The sequence below is a fragment of the Colobus angolensis genome, unplaced genomic scaffold, assembly GCF_000951035.1.
Source record: "Colobus angolensis palliatus isolate OR3802 unplaced genomic scaffold, Cang.pa_1.0 Scaffold682, whole genome shotgun sequence".
Taxonomy (NCBI): Eukaryota; Metazoa; Chordata; class Mammalia; order Primates; family Cercopithecidae; genus Colobus; species Colobus angolensis.
In genome coordinates this window covers 320,962-344,629 of record NW_012120510.1, presented here as the reverse complement: position 1 = coordinate 344,629, position 23,668 = coordinate 320,962, and the positions used below count along the sequence as shown (strand labels likewise).

Genomic DNA, 23,668 nt, shown 5'->3' with positions numbered 1-23,668 from the left:
AGGGCTTTAGTTCTTCCCCTGCCTATAAAGTCTGCACACTCAATTTGTGACCTCTCCTGAGTTCCGGCCAGGTCTTCTGAGTTCTGGCCAGGAGGCATCTCTCCCCATTCAAATTGTTACAAAGTTCAGCTAGAGAAGTCCTTCTCCCTGTGGAGTTTTACCCCTTGCTCCTCTGGCCACCCTCCCGATGAATTCCTGTGGTGCCAGGCAGGAATGGGCTGCTTGGGGACCCAGTGAGCTCCCAGGGCCTTTCTGCTGCTTCCTCTACCCCTGTATTTTGCTCAGCTCTCCAACTTGACTCAGCTCCAGGTAAAGTTGGAAACTTCTCCTGCAAACAGACCTTCAGCTTCTCCAGTGGGGGGATGTGTTTGGAAGAGGAAGGTCTCCCTTTCCTAATTCCTCATTTGGGGCACTCACAGTATTTGGGGTGTCTCCCAGGTCCTGCAAGAGCAGTCTGCTTCCTTCAGAGGGTCTGTGGGTCCTCTCAGGATTGCTGGTCTGGTCTTGCGGTTGATCTGTAGCTAAAATTCACAATGCAAGCCTTCGCATGCTGCTCTGTCTGGAGCTGCAATCCAGTCCTGCCTTCCACCTGCCATGATCCCCTCTGCCTTCTGATTAGTTATTTTTGTACGATGTCTCTTAATTTGGTCTTGTCTGATGTTTCCTCATTATAACTTCATTTATTTTTAATTCAGGAGTAATCCTATTCATTATTGAAATTTGAGAAAGTTCAGAAATAAATATGATCCATATGTGCACAAATACTCATATATGTGTACACACATATTTAATGGGGTTATTCTGTACCTACTGTTCTATACCTGGTTTTCCCTTAAATAAGCATTCCTAGCACAAAACTAGAATCACATGGGCCTTATATCTGGGGTGAGGAATGGGGAGGTAGATGGGAGAGAGGGAGAATGTTGAGGTGGGTGGGTGATTCTGATCCCATTGAAGAGAAAACATGCTGGCAGGAGAGACAAGTACAGAAACAGCCTAGCACAGGCACCTCTTCTGCCTTGCTCTCCTAGGGGTGCAGCTGCTGCTGCCCACTGGGGCTGATCCCAGAGCACCAGGCCTTGGGGGCCCAGCAAATTCTGTCTCAGGGCCTAAGACCTCACGAACGGGCCTGTTTTTCTAAGGGTGTTAGTACAGAGAGTGAGTTATAAAATCAGGCCAGCAAAGGGACAAAGAACTCGAAATCAAATAATGGAATTCTGATGCTGTCCACGGTGGGGGCAGCCCCAGGGAGGACCTTTCCTTCCAGCTGCTGCTGACGAGACACCCCAAGGACCTGAGAGCAGACCCGTGCTACAGACTTTCCATATGAACAAGAGGCCAGATGTGCCAGGAAAGCACAGTCAGATGCACTCACACAAGGCCCTGGCTCCTCTCTCAACTTCCCTAGACCCTGAGCCACCCTGCTGGCCAGGCCGGATCCCCTATTTCTTGGTGATGACAGACAGGGATGGGCCAGGCCCTGGGGAGTCTGCAGTTTCTCTTCCACCTCTCCTCTCCTGAGCTTGCTCTCGTGGATAATTGCCTAAAATGTTTATTTTCAAGTCTTTGCCAGTAAAGTTCACATTTGAAAACTTATTTTGTAGTAATTATAGATTCATAGGAAGTTGCAAAGATAATTCAGAGAGGCCTCCTGTCCCTGTCCGCAGCTTCCCCCAGTAGCTGCATCTTTCCTAATGGTAGTACAGTATCAGAGCCCAAAAACCGCCCTTGGTACTTTGGGGCTCCACTTTTCTCACATATGTAGATTCAGGGAATCACCACTGCATCAAGGTACAGGGCTGCCACTCACCACAAAGAGCTCCCTCGTGCTACCCTTTCAGAGTGCACCCCCTACCCTGCCCTCCCTCAACCACTCCTGAACAAACCCCTGAAAACCACAAATTTCATTCCTACAATTTTGTTATTTCCAGAAAGTTATATAAATAAATGGAACCACACAGTATATGGGTCTTTGAGGTTGGCGTCTTCCACTCAGCCTAACGCTTCTGAGCACCATCCAAGCTGTGGCCTATGTCAATAGCTCCTTCCTTCTTGCTGCTGAGTAGTGTTCCGTGGTCTGGCTTTGCCGTCATTTGTTTAACCATTCGCCTATTGAGAAACAGTTTGCCTGTTTCCAGTTCTTGGCTGTTCCAAATAAAGCTGCTGTGAAAACTTGTGTGCAGGCTTTTGTGTGGGGGTAATGCTCAGTTCTCCAGGAAAATGCCCCTGTATGATTGCTGGGTGGTGTAGTAAGTATTAAGAAACCCCGACAAACAATTTTCCGGAGTGGCTGGAGAATAACTTCTGTGTTTTACATCCCCACTAGTGACTGCTGAAACTTCATCAGTAAAGTTCATGTTTTATGTAGTTTACCGGTGAATTTAGATTTCTTAAAGACAATATTAATTTTAAAACATCATCTACAAGTGCAAAAAAGGTTTGAATGGATGAATTTTAAGATGAGAACTCTCTCCTTCATGCAGCAAGTGTGTGTGCCTTGGGGGAGCCTGGGGTGGGTGCGGTCACACCCCTGCCCTGCTCTGGGGCCAGCTGTCTGTGGGTGCTGGGGACTGACCATGCCATTACCTGTTTGATGGAGGTGACTCATCAGCTTTTTTATAAGCTTAAAGGTGGAAGCTGCAAGCTAACCCAGGTGACCGTGAACAAGGAAATGCTTTATGAATATGACTCCAATAAATTCTTTTAACTGTCAACCTTGTCACTAGTTGACTTACGAGATTTTTGACTAGTTTAAAACAAACAGCTAAGATTTCTAGAGGTTCCGAAAGTTAAAAGGGGAGACCATGCAAACTCTTTGTTTGATGTTGGATGTTTTCCTTTTAGCTGCTTAACTCTCCAGCATGTCAGTCAGAGGGAAATCCTCTGAGCCCTTAGAAGTTCATCCCGAGCTCTTCCAGCTCAGCAAGTTTATTGTATGTCTTACCCAAATGGCCAGTATCACCTCCGTTCCAACCTGCTGCTGCTTCTACTCTGCTTATATGGAAGAGCCTGTTTGAAACTCACGGAAGCCAGGGGCCCCCTGGGAACCCCCTAGGGCCAACTCCGTGTGCACTGAAAGTGACTAGGTGGGGCTGGGAGAAGAAATTAGGACTCCTCTTAGGCCTGACCTTAGGGCAGGAATCTTCCTCTTCCTTCTCACTGTGCCTTAAAATTGAGTTTTCCAAGAGGAAAGATCATCTCCCTTGCTTTCCTCTGCTCCCCTGTCAGTTCTCTCTAATTCCAGGAGCAGCAAAGTTAATTCAGTTCACCCCAGTTTATTTTACAATTCTCTTTTCACGCTTCAGCCTTTTTGTCTCTGTCCCTCCCTTCACTCCCACATGGCCTCTTCCTATCCTTGGTCCGGCTCCCACAGGGCAGCACCCTTCTCTTCTGTTCTCCTGCAGGACATGGGAGCCACCAACCACTGTGCCCACGGGACCATGGGGTCCCGTTGGAATAATGGCCAAGGATGTCCCCTGGAAGACAAGGACGGGAGGACACGAGGAAAGGGAAGGCCTTGGGCTGGGAAGAACAAGGCCTCCCAGGAGAGAAGATGAGAAGGGCCATGGGGCAGGAGTTGGATGTGAACCTCCCCACACTGCCTGTGGCCACCTTGGCCTTCCTGCCTTGGTCAGGCCCAGGCCGTCCTCTGGGAGGCCACGGTGTATTCAGGTTCAGTAAACTAGAGTCAGTCAGGATGGGGCCTAAAGTCTGGCTCTGCTTCTTCATTGCTGTGAGACCCTGGGCAGGTTACTTAATCACTCTGAGCCGCAGTTTCATCAACAATGGAAAGAGTAACAATAAAGAGAAACAAGGATCCTATAAGACAGCTGTGGAGTTTGAATGTGGACTTCACAGGAAGTATCAGGACATGGTGAGTGAGTGCTCCATAATGCCAGCCCATACTACTTTATCGTTGGCGGTCATCGGACCTCTTACTAGAAAGCGCATTGTAAGAGAAGTAGCAATTATAAGTCAACACGTGTTTATTGAAACACTACTGCCACTCTAGCCCCATGCTCTGCTCTTAGGGGCAGACAAAAATAAGACAGTCTTTGAGGGGATAAGGTAAGGCATGAGCCTGTCTTAAAGGAGTGGTGCAACTAACACACTGAAGATGCAACGGGCACTCCAGGACAGGAGAGAGGTGAAAAGCAAGGGCTGCACAGCCAGCCACAGCTGCCCAGCGGCCCTGGGAGCCAGGTGGTGTCGGGACAAGCTGACTCAAGGAGGATCTTGATATTCTTGAAGGGCTTAGATTGATGGGTGACGCATTTTCTTGTTCAGATTAGGGCTCCCTAGGACCAGGAAGTTAACAAATACATAAAGTCAGGGTAGAAGGAAGACTTAAATCCCCCACTTAAATCCCAAGTATTCATTCAAGCTGAGTAGCTACTCTCTCTCTGCCAAGCACTGACGATACAAAGATAAACAAGACAGACATGGCCCCTGCCTATGGAGCCTGATGCGTAATGAGGGCGATGGAGAACAGACAAACAAATCTGTAATGGTGCTGTGCCTGTCACGGTCCAGTAGGAAACAGAAACCATGATAGGTGCTTCACACGGAGGGTATTCAATACTGGGACTTGTTAACACAGTTGTTGGAAGTCTGGATGAACAGAAAGGGGCCGCTGAACAATCCAGAGAATAATAAGCGCTCACAGCGCCTGCCGCCCACCCCTAGAATTGGGGACAGAAGGGCAACAAGGCTGATGCTCAAACCTGTAGATGAAGCTGTCCCTGCCTTGTCAGTGCTCAGACCAGTGTGTGGGTGCTGGGAGACAGTGTTCACCCTAAAGAAAGGGCACTGGGAAACGCATCTCCAGCTGCTGCTGCTGATTCTGGAGAGACAATGGCAAGGCCTGGAAAAGGCAGCAGGAAGTTTTCCCCCACTTCTCTCCTAACATCCCAGCCTCCCTCTAAGTCCTCCCCTGCCAGAACCTAGCAAGCACCCAGTCACTGAGGGAGCCCACACCACACAGCAGAGAGACGCTGGGAACCACCTGGCCTGGCCCCGCATCCGTGGCCACTCTGGCCCCTGTCTGAACTTCCAGCCTTGGTCTTTCCCTGGCCGTCCAGCAGGACCATGAGCAGCCGTCCCTGAACCAGTGGCCTCTCTCAACTCGGCCAAGACAGACAACCAAGCACACTGTCAGAAGGCCAGCCCACCTGGAGGGGTACACAGAATTGACGGCTGCCCTGAAGGAGCCACCGGCTGCTGGCATGGAGCCTAACAGAGAGGCCCGGGCAGTCTGACCCACTGGACCCAGGGTGAGCCCCAGATAAGGAGCCTTGCCAGTAGAAGTGCTGGCTCTCTCCGCCATTCCCAGGAGCTTTCTCCCCGGAGAACTTTCCCCTGGGCAGGGCAGATCTGTGGGAGTCAGGAGAGGCTCCTAGAGTGTTTTCCAGATTAATAACACACAGGGCAAAGGGCCCTAGTGGGGAGGAGCTCGAGGACCCTGGCCTTTGCCCCCTCATCTCTCTCCAGCCCCTCCCCTGCCTCACCCATCCTCTCCAGCCCCTCCCCTGCCTTGCCCATCCCAGCCCCTAGCCTCGGGCCCTCTTGCCTCCTGAAGAGACCAGCCTGTCCCTCAGTCACTACCTAGTCAGACTCCCCCATCTCGGCCAGAATGGATGGCTGCTCAGGCCCCACACAGGGCCCACCTCATTGGACAGGGCCAACCCTTGTACCACATTCCACAGCACTAGCTCCCTGTGGCACTACTTCCTGTCCCCTGGCCACAAACTGTCCCTAGAAGATACCAGCGGGGTCCCAGAGTATAGCCTCAGTAGGCTCCCCATCCAGAGGAGCCGAATATCGTGGGTCTGAGACTCCAGAGTCTTCAGACCTCTTTCAAAGAAGCCTGGATTCTTTGAGCTTTGCTTTTCTACCTCGGCACTATTCACAGATACCCCGACCAGCCTCCCCCCAGCACTGCCCATCTGGACTCTCTCTCTGCTCCCGTGATGTTGGGGGAGGTATAGAGGGGAAGGTGTATTTATTTGAGCACCGTCCTCTCTGACAGCACAATTTTTAGTAGTCTGTCCTGTGTACCAGGGCGGTGGGGCATCTCAGGATGACAAGGGGTGCCAGTGGGGTGAGGGAGAAGGCAGGGTGGTGGGAAAAGCCTTCCTGGGGAATCCTGAGGGAAGGTTGCTCCCTACCCTACTGGGAGAATTTCTGGGGCCTGGGAGGTGATGGAGCAGGAAGTAAGTGAGGATGAAACAAATACATCTCTGTCCCCATTTGGTTCAGGCTCCTGGCAGGATGCCAGTCTGTGGCCGGGCCACAGTGGAAGGCCCAGAAGGCGGCAGGCGGTGCCACCTTCACGGGCGTCTGTCCCAGGAAGCTGAGGCTGTGAGCAGCCAGTGAGTGGTGTGTCCAGCAGCCCCCTCCTCCTTTCTCAAGTGAATCAGTGACATGTACCATGCACCTGCTTTAGGCCAGGCTCCGTGCTGTACCCCAGGGACAGAGACCTCAGGGGACAGTCCTGCCTCCAGGAGCTCAGAGTCCCAGCAGGAGGCAGGGAAGAGACAAAGAGAGACAATGAAAGTGGAGAGTGACCCTAGGGGAAGTATGCCGAACGGGGCTTGGTAGTCAAGGATGGCTCCCTGGAGGAGGTGACATGGTCTGGTCCCTGCCTTTCAGGGTCTGGTCATAGATAGACTGGGGGTCAGCTGGGGAGAGCCGAGCAGGCAATCAATCAACTAGGACTAAGTGACCTGGTGCCTAATGAAGGGCAGGTACATTACTAGTCACAAAATGTCTGTGGGCTCCTAAGGAGAAAGGAGAGCATGGGGACTTGCCCTGAGCCTGAGTCCAGGGATCATTAGGCAACTTCCTGGGGGGCACATGGGCAGGAACATGAAGTTAATCAATGTATGGGACCAAACAGGGAGAGTGAGGAAGAGGACACTGGGGCGGAGGGCCAGGGAGCGTGGGGAAGCCCAGCCACGGGGCCGCGGCGGGAGCAGGATGCCTTCCCCTTGCTGCTTTACAGCGTGTCTGTGCTTTCCTAAGGTGCACAGGTAGACAAAAGGGAAAATATGCCCCCCAAATGCTGTGTTTAATTTTGTCCCCTTCCTTTTCTTTAAGAGACAAGAAGGAAAAGCGCTTTAGACTTTGGATGGAAAAGAACGTTCTAATTAGTCAATTTTATATGACATTGCAAATCTGTAAATCTGTACTGTTTGGTCAATAAAAAGTGAAGGCAGTCAGTCTGAATGGGCGGACATGGTGCTGGGGGAGGAGGAAGCAGGAATGGGGATGCCTGGCCCTGACTCAGGGCCCCTCCCGGACTGCGCTTCCTGCCACTCTGGACCCATCCCAGAGAGGTGGGGCACACTGCCAGCCCCATCCTGTGAGTGCTTATGGGTACCTAGGACCCCCTGATATGACTCGCTCAGCCACGAGCAGCTGCGGACACGAGTTCCCACCAGTGCTGGATGGAAGTTCCCGCCAACACTGTTATCCAGTGGGAGATGAGACCCGGCCCTCCCTGGAGGCCTTAGGGGCCTGGGCTGGCAATTTCCTGCTAGCCTTAAAGCCACAGAAAAAGAAATTATCCCCCCATGTGACTCAGGGTTTGGAAGTGTGCTAGGTTGAACTGCAGAGCGTGGAACGTTTGTGCAATGCTACTCGTTTTCAGGGTCCTCCTGGGGTACAGGAGACAGGCCTGCCACGCCCCTGCTGGGTAACTGAGGATGCCCCTCTGCCTTTTAGAGCCAGCATCCTCCTGTATTCAAAGCACAAAGGAGATAAGGATGGCTGATCAGAAGGCTTCATGAGGCTGCAGGGCCAGTGACATGGGGGTGGGAGCTGCCTCATGAGTTGTAAGCAGCACCCAGGTGGGCTCTGGGTCTCTGAGCCACCCACAGGGAGACTTGCAGTCAGGTGAGCCCTGCCCAGGAGCACCCAGCATAGCCTGGCTGGGTCCCTGGCCTCCAGCTGTGGCACCTGAGGTAGGAGCATGCGTGTGGAAGACCCTAGCTGGGGTACAGGGAGTTCCAGCCCCACAGAGGTAGGGCACTCCAGGGCTCCTCCCACTCTTCCTGACAACGGGCCTGTCATCTCACCATATTTCCCTTTACCTTCTTCAGCGGCTCCCACTCCCACCCAGGCCCCCGCATGGTCCCTCAGGCCCTGGGATGATGCTGCAGGCGCCAGGCTGGGGCCCTGTGCTGGGCTGTGGCCTACCCATGGGACAGTGCTGTGAAGGGGAGTAGTGGTCCAGGGGCGGGCAGGAAGGAAGGCACGCTGGAGCAAGGGCTTCCACAAACTCATCCACAAAAAAAGAGAGATTTCCATCGCACCCTGGTACACTACAGGCGTGTGTGTGCGCGTGTGTGTGTGTGTGTGAGAGAGTGAAACAAAAGATCCAGGAAACAGTATTTCCCTTTCCTGTACAAAATACACTCCTATACTTTATAATTCTACTCTGCTTAAGTTCTTTTTTTTTTGCAGAGGGGGCAGTGGGGGACAGAGTCTTGCTCATCACCCAGGCTGAAGTGCGGTGGTACAAGTATAGCTCACTGCAGCCTGGAACTCCTGAGCTCAAAGGATCCTCCCCACACTCAGCCTCCCAAGTAGCTAGGACTACAGGTGTGCTCGGTTAACTTTTTGAAATGTTTTCTAGAGACAAGATCTCATTTTGTCGCCTAGGCTGGCCTCAAATGCCTAGCCTCAAGCAATCCTCCCACCTCAGCTTCCCAAAGTGGCTGGGGTTACACGTGTGAGCCATTATGCCCGGTCGGCTCCAGTTCTTAATGCTGGTTGATAATCCTCTAAATGGAGTCGCAGTCCATGAATGAGTCTCACTCATAGTTTGCCAGTCCCAGGACTGGGGGATGTGGTGGAGGCTTGGGGAGCCCGGCGCAAAGGCAGAGGGTGGGTGTCCCGAGTCTGGCCTGGGAGTCATGGGAGTCAATGGAGTGTTTGAAGAGAAGGCGAGGGGTATGAGTGACATGCACAGACTCGAATCCCCGGGACTCCTCAGCAGTGCTGTGAAAGGGCTGTCGCTGGCTGGGACTGGCCTTAACAGAAGAGAAATGCACTATCTCGTGTCCTGCAATCTGGGTCAGCAGCTCGGTTGTGTCTTCTGGGATGCAGGCTCCTTTCATCTTTCTCCTCCTCCATTTCATGGCTTCAGGTTCACCACTGCACAGTAATGGCCAGAGCAAGAAAGGGACCATTGTGCCCTGTGCCCCCTTCTTAGGCACCAGGAAGACTTTCCCTCTGTCTCGTTGATCAGGACTAAGTCAAGTATGTGTTCCTAGCTAGGGAATGTGATGAGTCTAATGGCATGGGCAGCGACATCCCCTTACTGGTGAGAGCCTATACCTCTCACCAGTAAGGCCAGCTGGGGAACTCATCCTGCAGAAACAGTTTATCATGAGAGAATATATTCTGCTCTCTGCCACAAGGTATTTGCTGCAGCAGCATCTGTAACAGGAAAAAGCTAAAAACCCCCATATACACTGATTAGGGCCTAATTGAGTAAATGAGGTTTTATCAACTCGATGGAAGAAAATTTTGACACTGAAAATACAGTGGACCTTCATAACTCCTGGATTCTGTATTTGCAAATTCACCCACTTCTGCTAAGATGTATTTGTAACCCCCAAATTAATACACTTGACACTTTCACAGTCACTGACATGCTCAGAGCAGCGAAAACCTTGAGTTGTCAGACATGCACACACATTCCCAGCTGAGGTCAAGCAAGGTGACACTCTGCCTTCCTGTTTGAGTTCTTGTGCTGTAAGGTGTCCTTTGCGAGGTCCCCTTAGTGCTGCGTGTTCAGAACCAAACTCCCACTCATTTTGCGTGAACAGAACCAAACTCCCAAGGGATGCTACAGTGGCAGGGACATGCGCACATCTGTTTGACAGAGCTGTGACTCTTGAGGCATTTTGCATGGCAACTGCCTGATGGGGTCTGAAGCACAACCCCAGGATAGGCCTTGTCTCGCTTTTCCTTTTTTTTTTTTTTGAGACGGGGTCTCACTCTGTCACTCATGCTGAAGTGCAGTGGCACAGTCAAGGCTGTCCACCTCCCAGGCTCAAGTGGTCTTCCCATCTCAGCCCCCCAAGTAGCTGGGATGACAGGCATGTGCCACCGTGTCTGGCTAATGTTTATATTTTTTTAGAGACAAGGTTTTGCCATGTTGCCCGGGCTACTTTTGAACCCTTGGGCTCAAGTGATCCCCACCTTGGCCTCCCAAAGTGCTGGGATTACGGGTGTGAGCCACTGCACTCAGCTGTTTTAACATTGTAAGGGTGTGCATCAAAGAGCTATTTTAACACCCATGTTCATAGCAGCATTATTCACAATAGCCAAAAGGTGGAAGCAAGTCACGTGTGTATAAGCAGATGAGTGGATAAACCAACCGTGACGCACATATGCAATGGAATATTATTCAGCCTTGAAAAAGAAGGACATTCTGACACATGCTACAACACAGATGAACTTTGAGGACATTATGCTAAGTGAGAAAAGGCAGTCACAAAAGGACAAACACGACATGATTCCATTCATATCAGGTACCCAGAGTAGACAGAGAGTAGAATGGTGGTTGCCAAAGACTGTGGGGAGGGAAGAATGGGGAGTTATTGTTTAATGGGTGCAGAGTTTCAGATCTGCAAGATGGAAAGCACTCTGGCGATGCATGGTGGTGATGCTTGCACGACAGTGTGAATGAACACGAATGCCACTGAACTGTACACTGAAAAATGGTTAGGATGGTTGATTTTGTTATATGTATTTAACCACAATTTTTAAAAAGAGAGAGAGGTATATAGTAACAAGAGAGCCTGGACTTAAACAGCATGCACTCTGCACACCTGAATGCGCGGGGCAATCGTTTCCTTCATCCTGAAACATCACAGTGGCAGAGGGAGCCTTTGGGGCATCCAAGTTCCCGCTGTGGGCAACGCCCGCGTGTGTCCTTTACAGAACCCATGCCTGCCTGGCCCATGGTGGGATCAGGAGACCCCGGCTCACTTGTCTGCTGATGACATGAGCCGCACCCATCTTGACTGGGGCCTTTTCCTCTCAGCCTGAAGTTTTTGAGGCTTTATGAAGCCTGTGGTCACCTGAGTACCAGGGAAGAGAAAGAGAGGCAAAGCTGTCATGAAAGCTGGACTAACACAACCCTTTCCTGCAAAAGCTGTAAAACTTTTGATAGCAATCTGCACTAAAATAAACATTTTTCATCATGACCCAGAAAACAAAAAAAAGAGACACAGTAAGCAAAGGAATTTGGGGTTGGCAGTACATGAAACCTGCCATGCTGAAGCAACGCCCAGCTATGCAGAAAAACCTGCCACCAGGTACCCAACCCTGGCACTCCTCCCTGCTTCTCAGCTCCTTGTCTGCCCCACCCCAAACCCACACCTCCCAGCCACAGCCCAGAGCCCTGGCCACACAGACCTGAGACCATGCATCTTTTTGACATATCCTTCACCATTCCCAGGGCGTCATTACTCAGGCAGCGTCTGTCTCAGAACCTCTGTGTGTGATCCCGGCCCCTGCAGCAGCCCTTTTCCCGCCCGTGAGGGGCTTCTAGCTGCTCTGTGTGGGTAAGCAGATCCACTCTCCCCAAAGGCCATCCTCCTTATCTCTTCCCATTCAGAATTCTCTAGTGAACCTCCAGTGCCCACGCAGTTTTCTTTTCTTTTTAAATTTAGATATTATTTGTTTTGGGTTATTTTAAATGTGAACATGGTCCTACATTCAAAACTGTCTCCAAGCCAAGAGGTTCTGCTCCCCCGAGACCAAGGCACTGACTGGCTGATTGGGTCTCATTCTGGGAATATTCTGTTCACCTGCAACAAATGCACATATGCACAGACACTCACACACGTATTTTCTGATTTTTCTGCACAAATCATAGCACACTGGGTACACTGGTCTGTGCCTTTACAAATTCTTGGAGCGTGTTCCATTTTGGGATATAGACTTTTCTCTTTTATTTTTTATTTTTTTGAAGATTGCTGAGTGTTTCACTTTGCAGACATAATTGATTTAACTGGTTCCCTCTGAATAAAGGAGTCATTTCCTAGCTTTTCTGTAATCAACAGGCTGCAATAAACAACTTTTATCTTTGTCATTTTGCTCATGTGCATCATTTGTAGGACAAATCCCATCGAGTGAAATTATTGAGTTGAACAGTATGTGCATTTAATGTTTTTATCAATATTGCCAAAGTAATAGAGTCGTTGATGGCAAAGTTATTTAACCTAGAAGTGACAATGGACTTCAACTGGGAGGTTGCAGACGGACATTGGGGGTCTGTGAGCCCCCAGATTTGTAGGCAAAAACTGTGTGTGTGTGTGTGTGTGTGTGTGTAGGTACATTTTTCTTGGTGACCAAAGCTATAATCAACTCATAAGAAGGGTCTGTGCCCTCTAAATGTTATCTCACCCACCCAGCTGATTGATCTCTCATCCCTCCTTTCCAAAAGTGAATTTCCCATCTTTTAGAGAGGCCTCTCTTGGACATTCCCTCCTCTGTATCTTTCTCATGGAACGATGTCCCTTCCTGCCCTCTGTGCCATTCCAAATGGTTATGGCTACTACAGCCGACATTCACCATGTGCCAGACAGACCCACCAAACCATCACAAGGGCCGGATGATAGGGGGGCCAGTGAGACCCCCACCTCCTCTATTTGATGGACAGGGACACAAAGGCACAGATAAGCTAAATGGCCTGCCCACCAGGCAGAGCTGGGACTCAAACCCAGGAGGAAATATACTGCATGGTGCATGGACTGGAGGTGAGAGTAGAAGCAGAGAGCTGGCCTCAGGCTTTCTCAGCCCTGGCCACCCCGCCTGCGGAACTCTCAACAACGCAGCCTCCCTTGCCTGTTCAAGCAGACTCTCTGGGGCAGGACCCAGACCCTGGGGCTTTCTTGAAGTCCCCAAAGGGTTCTAGGAGTAGTAGGACTTAAGAGTGCCACCTGGAGTGTAGTGTTCTGGTATGTGTGTATTTGAGAAGCTCTTTGCCCCCACAACACATTTTTTGCCAGCTTCTTTTTCTTTTAAAGCAGTTTTCAAAATAATAAGCATCCTCCAAAAGTGACCAAAGAAGTTTTTATTTTAAGTATCATTTTGAACTCATGGATTTTACCTTAATTGATGCATTCCAATCCATCATAGCTGTAAGCAGCCCAAGTGGTCCCAGGAAGGACCCAAGTTTGGCCAGCAAGAGTCTGCTGATTCCTTTTGGCCGGACCCGAGGAGGCTTTGGAAGTCTTCTCACTATCTGGTGTGGTAACATCCAGGCTCAACCTCCCTCTCCAAACCTGGCGTCAGCCCTTTCCTCCTGGACTCCAGTCTGGGTGTTGTTACCCCAGTCCTCATATTCTAGTTCTTAACAAACTTTCTGGAAAATGAAGGAGCTCTGCATGTTCTAGAGAAGAATAGGTTTTAAAAACCTATCGTTAAGCTCCATCTTTCCTTAAGATGTCCTTTCAAGTGTCAGTTCAGCCTTTTGGAAAATTTATATATGACTGTGTGTGTTTGCTTATAAGAAAAGGATCTGCCAAAGTTGTGCTTGAAATCTACTTGCTCTAAATGGCTCGCTGTAATCAAATATTTCTCCACGTTGAGGGCCAGCCCCAACCATTGAAAAATATCTCCTGCTCTGAGGAAATACAAAAATAAGCATTAAAATGGGAAAGCAATTTAGGCCACCAGGAAATTTGGAGAGCCAAATGTGAGCTTTAAGAAAAAGTAAAAACAAATGCTCAAAGTTTTCACACCTATAAGGAATCCAACCTAGACTACTTGAGACAGAAATGAGATCACGAACTCTACCGAGTTTAAATCCACCCGCAGCCCTTGGCTCTGGTCCCTCCTACTGTTCAGGAGGTAGAGGGGTGTGGAAACAAGAAGTGAGTGACTTTCTTCTGCAGAACATTGATTCTGCAACACTGAAGCCATTGCAGGAAGGTTCCCGCGACATTTGAGTAGATTCCCAAATGCTCAGAGGCCCCTGGCCTATTGTGAAAGGCAGGACAGGGATCCCTAAGCCATAGCTGGAACCCAGAGAGAGGAGGCCGCTGATGGGCTCCCTGAGACTGCAGGTATGATATCCGCATCAAGGCCCTTAATGCCCCAGGCAGACCTTGGCTGAGGCTCTAGCAGGCCACCCTCTGGCACATTCTAGGAGCCTCCACCTGGCCCTGCCTTTGGCCATGAAATCTGGTTTTTGGGGCAAGAACCACAAGTGTCCTACACCAAGTCCTAGTCCCACCACGCACTGCCTGTGTGACCTCAGGCCCCAGTCCCCTCTGGTACAGTATTACCTCATGGACTGTGGCAAAAATTAAATATGCGAATGCAAGTAACATGCATGACTGTGTCTGGCCAAGGAAGCTTCTGATGGCAAGAGGGGGACCAGGACCCCTCTGCAGGCACTGACTGGCAAGATGTGGTTGAGGTTCCCTTGCTGTCTCCATGCCTGGCACAGGTGAGCTGGCAGTAAGCAGTGGAAGGTATCAAATGGTAGTTCTCTGGTCTTTCCAAGGGAGTTAGAATTGGTGTGTGGACTAAATGAGGCAGTCTGTGTGAATGCATTTAAAAAACTGTAAAGTACCTGGTGAATCACTAATAACCAGCATTGTTCATGTGCCAGCATTTTAATGCACTTCTCATAGCTTCTTGGCAAGTGCCTTAAAGCTGAGCCCTGGTACCTTTCTGAAGCATCAGCAGCCCTTGTCACTGGGATTGACACGCAACAGCACAGTGGAGGGGGAGCCAGAGGACAGCGGCTTCCATCCCTCCCGCCCCCTCCCTAGGAAAAGCCCGCCTTGACTCATTCTCCGGCAGTCTCAGACCAGCCTAGGACTTCCAAAATTCACTTGGATTTTGATTGTTAAGGGGGAATTTGCTCCCAGAACTGGTGCTTTAAAGGTACTAGTTTTGGGAGCAAATTCTAGCTTCAGTTCTAGCTTCTCACCTCCTTTTCCCCTTTTCTCCTTCAGAGCCCAAGAATGCTCCATAAATTCAAAGACAACAGCTGACAACAGCAAGGGGAAGCCTCAGAAGTGAAAGGGTGACACATCTATGTCTATGTATTGGCCAGTTGTAATACAAGAATTGCTGGTCCCAGAAAACTAGGGATATAGTTTGGAAAGCAGAACTCAAGTTGTATATCTTTTGGCTGAGCTATAGACAAGGGCTTGAAGACAGGGCACAGTGGCTCATGCCTGTAATCTCAGCACTTTGGGAGGCCAAGGCAAGAGGATTGCTTGAAGCCAGGGGTTTATGACCTGCCTGGGCAACAAAGCAAGCCCCTTTTTTTTTTTTTTTTTAAAGGCTTGAAGACAGGGCACAGTGGCTCATGCCTGTAATCTCAGCACTTTGGGAGGCCAAGGCAAGAGGATTGCTTGAAGCCAGGGGTTTATGACCAGCCTGGGCAACAAAGCAAGCCCCTGTCTCTACAAAATGTAAAATAAGAATTGGCCAGGTGTGGTAGTATGTACCTGTAGTCCTAGCTACTTAGGAGGCTGAGGTAGGAGGATCATTTGATCTCAGGAGTTGGAGGCTGTAGTGAGCCATGATTGCACCTCTGCACTCCAGCCTGAGTGACACAGAGAGACTCCCTCAAGAAAAAAAATGTGAGTGAAGTTGTTTGGTCTAGAAAGTTTCTGATACATCATTCAGAACTGAGCTACCTCCACAGACATGAGCTCCCAATCAAAATTCACTAAACATAAGAGGAAACAAGTGAACAAGAATGGAAGTTAATGGAAGCCACAAACTGCAGAATAAAGCTATTAAGGCCAAGTGAATGGAATTTTCAGATATTAAATGTAGAATGAACACTAAGCAGGAGTAATAAAAAGATATCCACATCTTGACACATGGTATCACTGTTTCACAAACTGCAGAATGCCAAAGACAGAGTGAAGACTAAATACAGCCAAATAAGGAAGACAGATTCCTACAAAGCAAGAGTTCAATGGATAGCTGACCTTTTGGCAGCAAGCGTGGAAGCCAGAACACAACAGAAGCATACGGAAAATATACAACATGGCGGAAATATATCTCGGAAGTGCAGAGAGAAAATAATTGTCAGGGGAAATTTAAGGACGTTTTCTAATAAATCAAACTGACTACTACCCACTGACCTTCACTAAAGAGATTACTAAAGGGTGCACTCCAGGAAGAAGGAAAATTATCTCAAGAGGAAAATCTTGGATGCAAGAATATCTTCATGACTCAAAACAGAGAAGAATTTCTTACACTTGATAAAAACATAGTCAATAAAGGAAAAGATTGATATATTCAACTGCCTTAAAATTACGGGCTTAGTTAATCAAAGGAAACCATAAAGTATGTGAATGCTAGCAGAATATATTTACAATGTTAATGACAGTCCATGAAATCCACACCATTAGCAAGAATTCCTATGAATCAATAAGAAAAAGAAAAATCTATTTTAAAATATTTAACAGATGAAAAAAATAAAAAACTTTACAGAGGAGGAAATATTAGTGGCTAACAAATACATAAAAATAAGCTCTATCTCATTGGTAAACAATTTCACAGTGTCAATGAGCAACAGGGAATGTCCCACAGCATGGTGTGAGGTTAATTGGGTGAGGGGATGTGGTCCACTGAGGACTCCAGGTCCTTTTTAAAGAGACAGTCACAACTTATTTCAGCCTACTCTGGCCTGATAAATGGGTACCCTGTGGCCAGAACCACAGATTTCTAAAGAAATGTCCCAAATCTGGATTTTCCATGTGAAATATCCTGTTTTAAACATTGGGAACTTATTCAGAATTGTTTAAAAGTGTACATGCCAGTACTGCTTGAGCCAAAAGACAAATTCACAGGCCAGACTTGGCTGAGTCCCTCTGTTTGTGACCTCTGCATTAACCCCTTGAATTTTCTAGCAATCGGACCTGACTTTACCGTGACTCAGAGGGGCCAGGCTTCCTTCCCCATTTCCCTCTTGGTTCCCTCCTAACTTCACCTGAACTCGTAGCTAGACACAGAAAAGAGATGCCCTGCAAAGGGAAACATGCTCCATACTATAATGAAGCCCCTTCTTTTATGCTTTTATCTTCCAGATATTTGGGTTCTTGGTCTGGACCCTGGTAGCTGCCACCCACGTAGTATTCCCATTGCTGCAAGGATGGGTGATGTATGTCTCGCTCACCTCGTTTCTCATCTCCTTGATGTTCCTGTTGTCTTACTTGTTTGGATTTTACAAAAGATTTGAATCCTGGAGAGTTCTGGTAAGAACCAGAAGCATGGCTCCTCCTGGGTGGACGTCCTGGGTTGGGTGAGGACAATTGGCCTTTCTGGGCAGGGAGGGATCTTGGGCTAGGCTCCTATGGAACCAAGACATTTTATCTTAGTATGTTACTACCAGGCCAAAATGAAGACATTTCTCTGCAAGAGTAAATCATTCCTTGTATTCCCCTTCATTGCCTTCCCTGTTAGGAGAACACACAATGCCCTTTGATCAAGCATATTCTGATGTGTTTCCCTTAAATTTTCTTCCTGGTAAAATCCTTGGAGCAACACTGAAGAAAATGCTAGTAGGAAAAAATCAGTCCCATCTCAAGGCCCTATCACAATCCCTGTGACAGGTTATTTCTTCCATATCCCACATGAATTATATGCAAAGTATATATATATATACACACACACACACACACACACACATACACACACACATATATATACACACACATATTTATATAAATTATACTCTACAAATAATTTTGGATGTAGATGCTTTCATTTAATATTACTTCACTAATTTTTATGTTATCGCATAATCTCAAAAAACCATTTAAAAGTGTTTCATACCGAACAATTGAAGACATATTTAAAAGTGCAGAATATTGCATTATAGGCCTTCATGTAGTCATAACCCATATTGCAGCATTATCAAGACCTTACCACATTTGTTTCATCTAGCCTTTTTCCCCGCTAAGGAATTTTAAAGCAAACCCCAAACATCATGCCATTCTATTCCACACACTTCAGTATATTTCCAAGAAAACCCGCCAACTTTCTCACATTATCACATGTATACAAAGTAAACAATTCCTCAGCATACCTAAGACAGTATACAGTGGCCCCCCTATCTCTGGAGGACAAGTCCCAAGACCCCTAAGGGAAGCCTGAATCCTCAGATAGTACTGAACCCCGATTATGCTATGCATGCACTTCTTTTTTCTTCTTCACAATTTCACAGATAGACAATTCATTCTTACTGTAGATCTTAACAACCTCAGCATATTTTTTTCTTTCCTTATTAAGTTGAAAGCTTATACTTTTTAACTTAAAGAAAGCACTCCATGACTTCTCTTTGGCATATCCAAATTGCCAGCATCACTACTCTTGCAATTTGGGGCCATTATGAAGTAAAATAAGGATTCTTTGAATGCAAGCACTGCAATGACACAACAGTTGATCTGATAGCCCAGATGGGTACAAAGTGACTAACATGGGTGGCATAGACAGTGTAGACATGCTGGACAAAGGTCTGATTCACATCCCAGGTGAAACAGAGTGGGACAGTGCAAGATTTCATCGTTACACTCAGAAAGGCACTCACTCAATTGTTAATTTCTGGAATTTTTCATTTAATATTTCCGACCAAGATTGACTTTGGGTAACTGAAATATACTGATCTTTATTAATCTGCCATTGCTTATGGCATAGATATTACATTTAAAACACTGTGTATTAGTCTATTCTCACATTGCTATAAACAACTACTTGAGACTGGGTAAATTATAAAGAAAAGAGGTTTAATTGACTCATAGTTCCTCATGATTAGGGAGGTTTCAGGAAACTTCCAATCATGGTGGAAGGTGAAGGGTAAGCAAGGCATGCCTTGCATGGCAGCAGGAGAGAGAGGGGAGGGAGAGGTGTCATACTTTTAAACCATCAGACTCCATGAGAACTCATTCACTATCATGAGAACAGCACAGGGGAAACTGCCCCCATGATCCAGTCGCCTCCCACCAGGTCCCTCCCTTGATACATGTGGATTACAATTGGAGATGAGATTTGGGTGGGGACAAAGAGCCAAACCATATCATTATACCCCTGCCTCTCCCAAATCTCATGTCCTTCTCACATTTAAAAATACAATCATGCCTTCCCAACAGTCCCCCAAAGTTTCAACTTATTCCAGCATTAACCCAAAAGTCTAAGTCCAAAGTCTCATCTAAGACAAGGGAAGTCTTGTCTGCCTATGAGCCCGTAAAATCAAAAAGCAAGTTAGTTACTTCCAAGACACAATAAGGGTACAAGCATTGCATAAATTCTCTCATTACAAATGGGAGAAATTGGTCAAAACAAAGGGGCTACAGGACCTATGCAAATCCTAAACCCAGCAGGGCAGCCATTAAATGTCAACACTCCAAAATCTCCTTTGACTTCATGTCTCACTTTCAAGTCACACTGTTGCAAAGAGTGGGCACCCAAGGCCTTGAGCAGTTCCATCCCTGTGGCTCTTCACAGTACAGCCCCTGCAGGTGCTTTCACAAACTGGCATTGAGTGTCTGTGGCTTTTCAAGGTGCCTGATGCAAACTGTCAGTGGACTTACCATTCTGGGGTCTGAAGGATGGTGGCCCTCTTCTCACAGCTCTACTAGCCAGTGCTGCAGTGGGGACTCTGTGTAGGGGCGCCGACCCCACATTTCCCTTCTGTACTGCCCTAGTAGAGGTTTTCATAAGGGCTCCACCCCTGCAGCAGATTCTGCCTGGACATCCATGCATTTCCATACATCCTCTGAAATCATGGCAGCGATTCCTAAACCTCAGTTCTTGCCTTCTGCATGCCTGTAGGCCCAACACCATGTGTAAGCTGCCAAGGCTTTGGGCTTATCCTTCTGAAGCAATGGTCCGAGCTGTACCTTGGCGCCCACTGCTGGAGCTGGGGCAGCTGGGCTGCAGGGTGCTGTGTTCCAGGACTGCACAGTGCAACAGGACCCTGAGCCTGGCCCACAAAACCATTTTTCCCTCCTAGGTCACTGAGCCTGTGACGGGAGGGGCTGCTGTGAAGATCTCTGAAATGCCCCGGAGATATTTTCCCCATTGTCTTGGGGCCCCTCATTACTTATGAAAATTTCTGCAGCTGACAGCTTGAAATTTTCCCCAGAAAATATGTTTTTCTTTTCTACCTCGTCAGGCTGCAAATTTTCCAAACTTTTATGTCCTGCTTCCCTTTTAAACATAAGTTCCAGTTTTGGACCATCTCTTTGTGAATGCATATGATTGTACATTTTCAGGAAAAGTCAGGTCACATCTTGAATGCTTTACTGCTTAGAAATTTCTTCTGCCAGATACCCCAAATCATCTCTTTTAAGTTCAAAGTGCTGCAGATCTCTAGGACAGGGGTAAAATGCCACCAGTCTCTTTGCTAAAGTATAGCAAGAGTGACCTTTATTCTAGTTCCCAATAAGTTCCTCATCTCCATCTGAGACCACCTCAGCCTGAATTTCATTGTCCATATCACTATTAGCATTTTGGTCAAAATCATTCAACAAGTCTCTAGGAAGTCCCAAACTTTCGCACATCTTCCCGTCTTCTTCTGAGTACTCCAAACTGTTGCAACTTCTGTCCATTATCCAGTTCCAAAGTTGCTTCCACATTTTCAGGTATCTTTATAGCAGTGCCTGACTCTGGTACCAATTTTCTGTATGAGTCCGTTCTCACACTGCTATAAAGAACTACCTGAGACTCGGTAATATATAAGGAAAAGAGGTTTAATTGGCTCACAGTTCTGCATGGCTGGGGAGATCTCACAAAACTTACAATCATGGTGGAAGGCAAAGAGAAAGCAAGGCATGCCTTACACGGCAGCAGAAGAGAGTAGGAGAGGGAAAGTGTCACACTTTTACACCATCAGATCTTACGAGAACTCCCTCACTATCATGAAAACAGCATGAGGAAAATGCTCCCATGATCCAATCATCTCCCAGCAGATCCCTCCCTCAACACATGGGGATTACAATTTGAGACGAGATTTGGGTGGGGACATAGAGCCAAACCAAATCACACTGCAAAAGAAAAAGAAAAAAAAGCAGGAGTCTGGGGGAGCTGGCCTGCCTCGTTTGCTCATTCTTTACAGCTATGTAGTCAGAGAGGAAAATGCTCACCTGATTGACATGGCCATGCATGGCTCTGCTCTGCATTTCCAGGACAGCCTGTACCACGGGACCACTGGCATCCTGTACATGAGTGCTGCCGTCCTACAAGTACATGCCACGATTGTTTCCGAGAGCGTGGACCCGAGAATTTACTACATTAACACGGCAGCCTCGGTGAGTGGGCTGGCCACGGACAGCAGTCTTGGCTAGAAGATGTTTAGTGCAGGAGGTCTAACTCTGCCTTGTGCTGCATAGACCCTGAGCCCTCAAGTGAAGGAGCCACGTGAGCAAGGGAGAGGGATGTGTGTCCCTGTAAACCTGTGCACCCATATTCAGGGGTCCTCTTTTACCTTCTGTCATTCCCACTCCAGCTTTCCTCTCTCTTAGACTCCCAACACTGTCTGCAGAATTTTTTTTTTTTTTCCAAAACACAAATTGGAACAGGTGTCTCTCTCCTACTGAAAATCCTCCAGTGGCACCCACTGCCTTTGGAATGGAGCCCACATCCCTCGGCATGGCTGAACTATTGGGAGAAGAAGAAGCAGGGAAGGGGAAAGTGGAATGCCAAGGTCTCAGGGGAGGGGGCATCAAGGAAGGCCCTGTCAAGAGGACAGAAGGAGGCAGGGGCCACCAGGCAGTTACCCCTGCTAAGATCCCACCAGGCAGTTACCCCTGCCAAGGTCCCTCTGTATGCTCAAGGGCAGCCGGGAGGGCGGTGTAGCTGGGACAGCTGACCATGGGTGAACAGCAGGGTGCCATGCTGGGGACAGGCTGGGCCATGGAGGGCTGCAGGGGCCATTGCTAGACTTGCAGGTTTAGGAAGTTAAACTCACCTGATGAGGAGGGAAGGGAGGCAGACAGGCTGGAAGGCAGCTGAAATATCTAGTGGCCACCCCAGAGGGTCTCAGTGTACCCCACAGTGGGTGGCATTTACCTCCATCTAACTCATGTGTGTGTCACTCGTCTGTCTTGCTGCTATCTGCTTCTTATCTCTCAAATGTAAGCTCCATAAGGGCAGGAATTTTTGAATATTTTCTTCACCGTTATACCCACAGTTGTTCTTGAAGGAAAGCAGGTGCTTAAAAGATATTTGTTGACTGACTGACTGAATGAGGAGCGTGTGAGTGGACAGTGGGGCAGAGTGGGGCTGGGATGTTTGGAAGGGCCCGAAAGGTGAAGGTGACAGGCCCTACCCTGAGAAAAGAGCAAAGCCATCACACAGCTTCAATGTGGGGCAACATGATTGTGTTCTCCCCATGAGTGAGAAGTATCCTCACTTGTCCACTTCTGCCTGCCCTGCCTGAATGGTGCAGCAGATTCAAGGGTCAGGGCAGGCAGAAATGGACAAGTGAGGCCATGAGGAGTCCTGCTGAGGGATGCCGGTGGCTGAGACAAGAGAGAAATGAATGTCCCAAGAGCTAGGCAGGGAAATCAGTAGCCTTTGGGGTGGCTTTGCATATGGCTGGCAAGGGAGGCAGGAGGAGTCAGGGCCACAGGCGTCAGGCTCAGGAAGCGGGGCGAGAGGAGGACCCTGAGGCCTACTGGGCTTGTGAGGAAATGTCAGGGGCTCAGTGTGAGCCAGGAAATGCTGGAGGAGGTCTGAACAGTCACAAGGAGCTGATAAGCGGCCGCTCAGAGCGGTGTTCTGGACCAGCGAGGGGAGCTGTAGGAGTATTCAGAACACAGGTTTGCTGGAGGTGGGTAGAGGAGAGTGGGCCTCAGGCAGGAGGTCAGTGTGGGATATGGGCCCAGGGCTAGAGTGGAGGTGAACCTGCTTCACAGCCAGGTGCAGATGAAACAGAGACTGCAGTCGGGGCAGGACACCAGGATGGCCCCAGGGATGCCCTGATGGAGAGTTTCCAGGAGAGGGAGTCCTTGGCCAGGGGTTGCTGCCCTCAGGCCAGGCAGGAGGCGAGGAGGCAGCATCATGTGGAGGCAGGGTCATGGGTGGCCTCCTGGGCAGTGGGGCTGAGGGTCCCTGCGGGGTGGGCAAGAGCTGGAGCTGCTGTCTCTAACAGTCACTCTCCACCTCCTTCCAGTTCTTCGCCTTCATCACCACACTGCTCTACATCCTCCATGCCTTCAGCATCTATTACCACTGATGCACAGGCACCAGGCCAAGGGGGAAGTGCTCCTTGAGAGCCCCAATTATTGGTTCCCAAAAGCAGCTTCCAACGTTTGACATCTGGATGATAAACCGAAGATCCACTAAAACGTCCACAGGATTAACAGAGCGTCCTTGCAGACTGAGCGATGACACCACACACTTCGTTTGGACATTTAAATTCACTCTGCTGAATAGGACGACACTTTTCTTTCTCCTGAGAAAACAACTGTCTCTTGGAATTATCTGACCATGAACTTGCTCTTCTAGACAACTCACATCAAAGCCCTCACTCCACTAATGGAGAATCCCAGTTCCACTAATGTCAAGTCTGTTTGGGGATTTTGCCTCAGCTGTGGGTTTCCGTAGAGTAGGTCCAGGGGAATACTCAGTCTGATTCTGATTCTCTTTCTTTTTTTTTTTTTTTTGA

At 48.5% G+C, this 23,668-nt stretch overlaps 1 protein-coding gene across 3 annotated transcripts in view; it reads left to right on the top strand.

Annotated features, from left to right (window-relative positions):
* Positions 1-23,467, top strand: part of MALL (mal, T-cell differentiation protein-like) — a 33,650-nt gene extending 10,183 nt beyond the window's left edge. For all 3 annotated transcript variants that reach the window (XM_011926383.1, XM_011926382.1, XM_011926381.1), the window contains 3 exons: positions 17,088-17,255; positions 21,186-21,308; positions 23,174-23,467. In XM_011926383.1, coding sequence (XP_011781773.1) covers positions 17,088-17,255; positions 21,186-21,308; positions 23,174-23,236 — 354 coding nt within the window. In that variant the 3' untranslated portion in view covers positions 23,237-23,467. The remainder of the gene's footprint in view (positions 1-17,087; positions 17,256-21,185; positions 21,309-23,173) is intronic.
* The last annotated feature ends 201 nt before the right edge of the window (positions 23,468-23,668 follow it).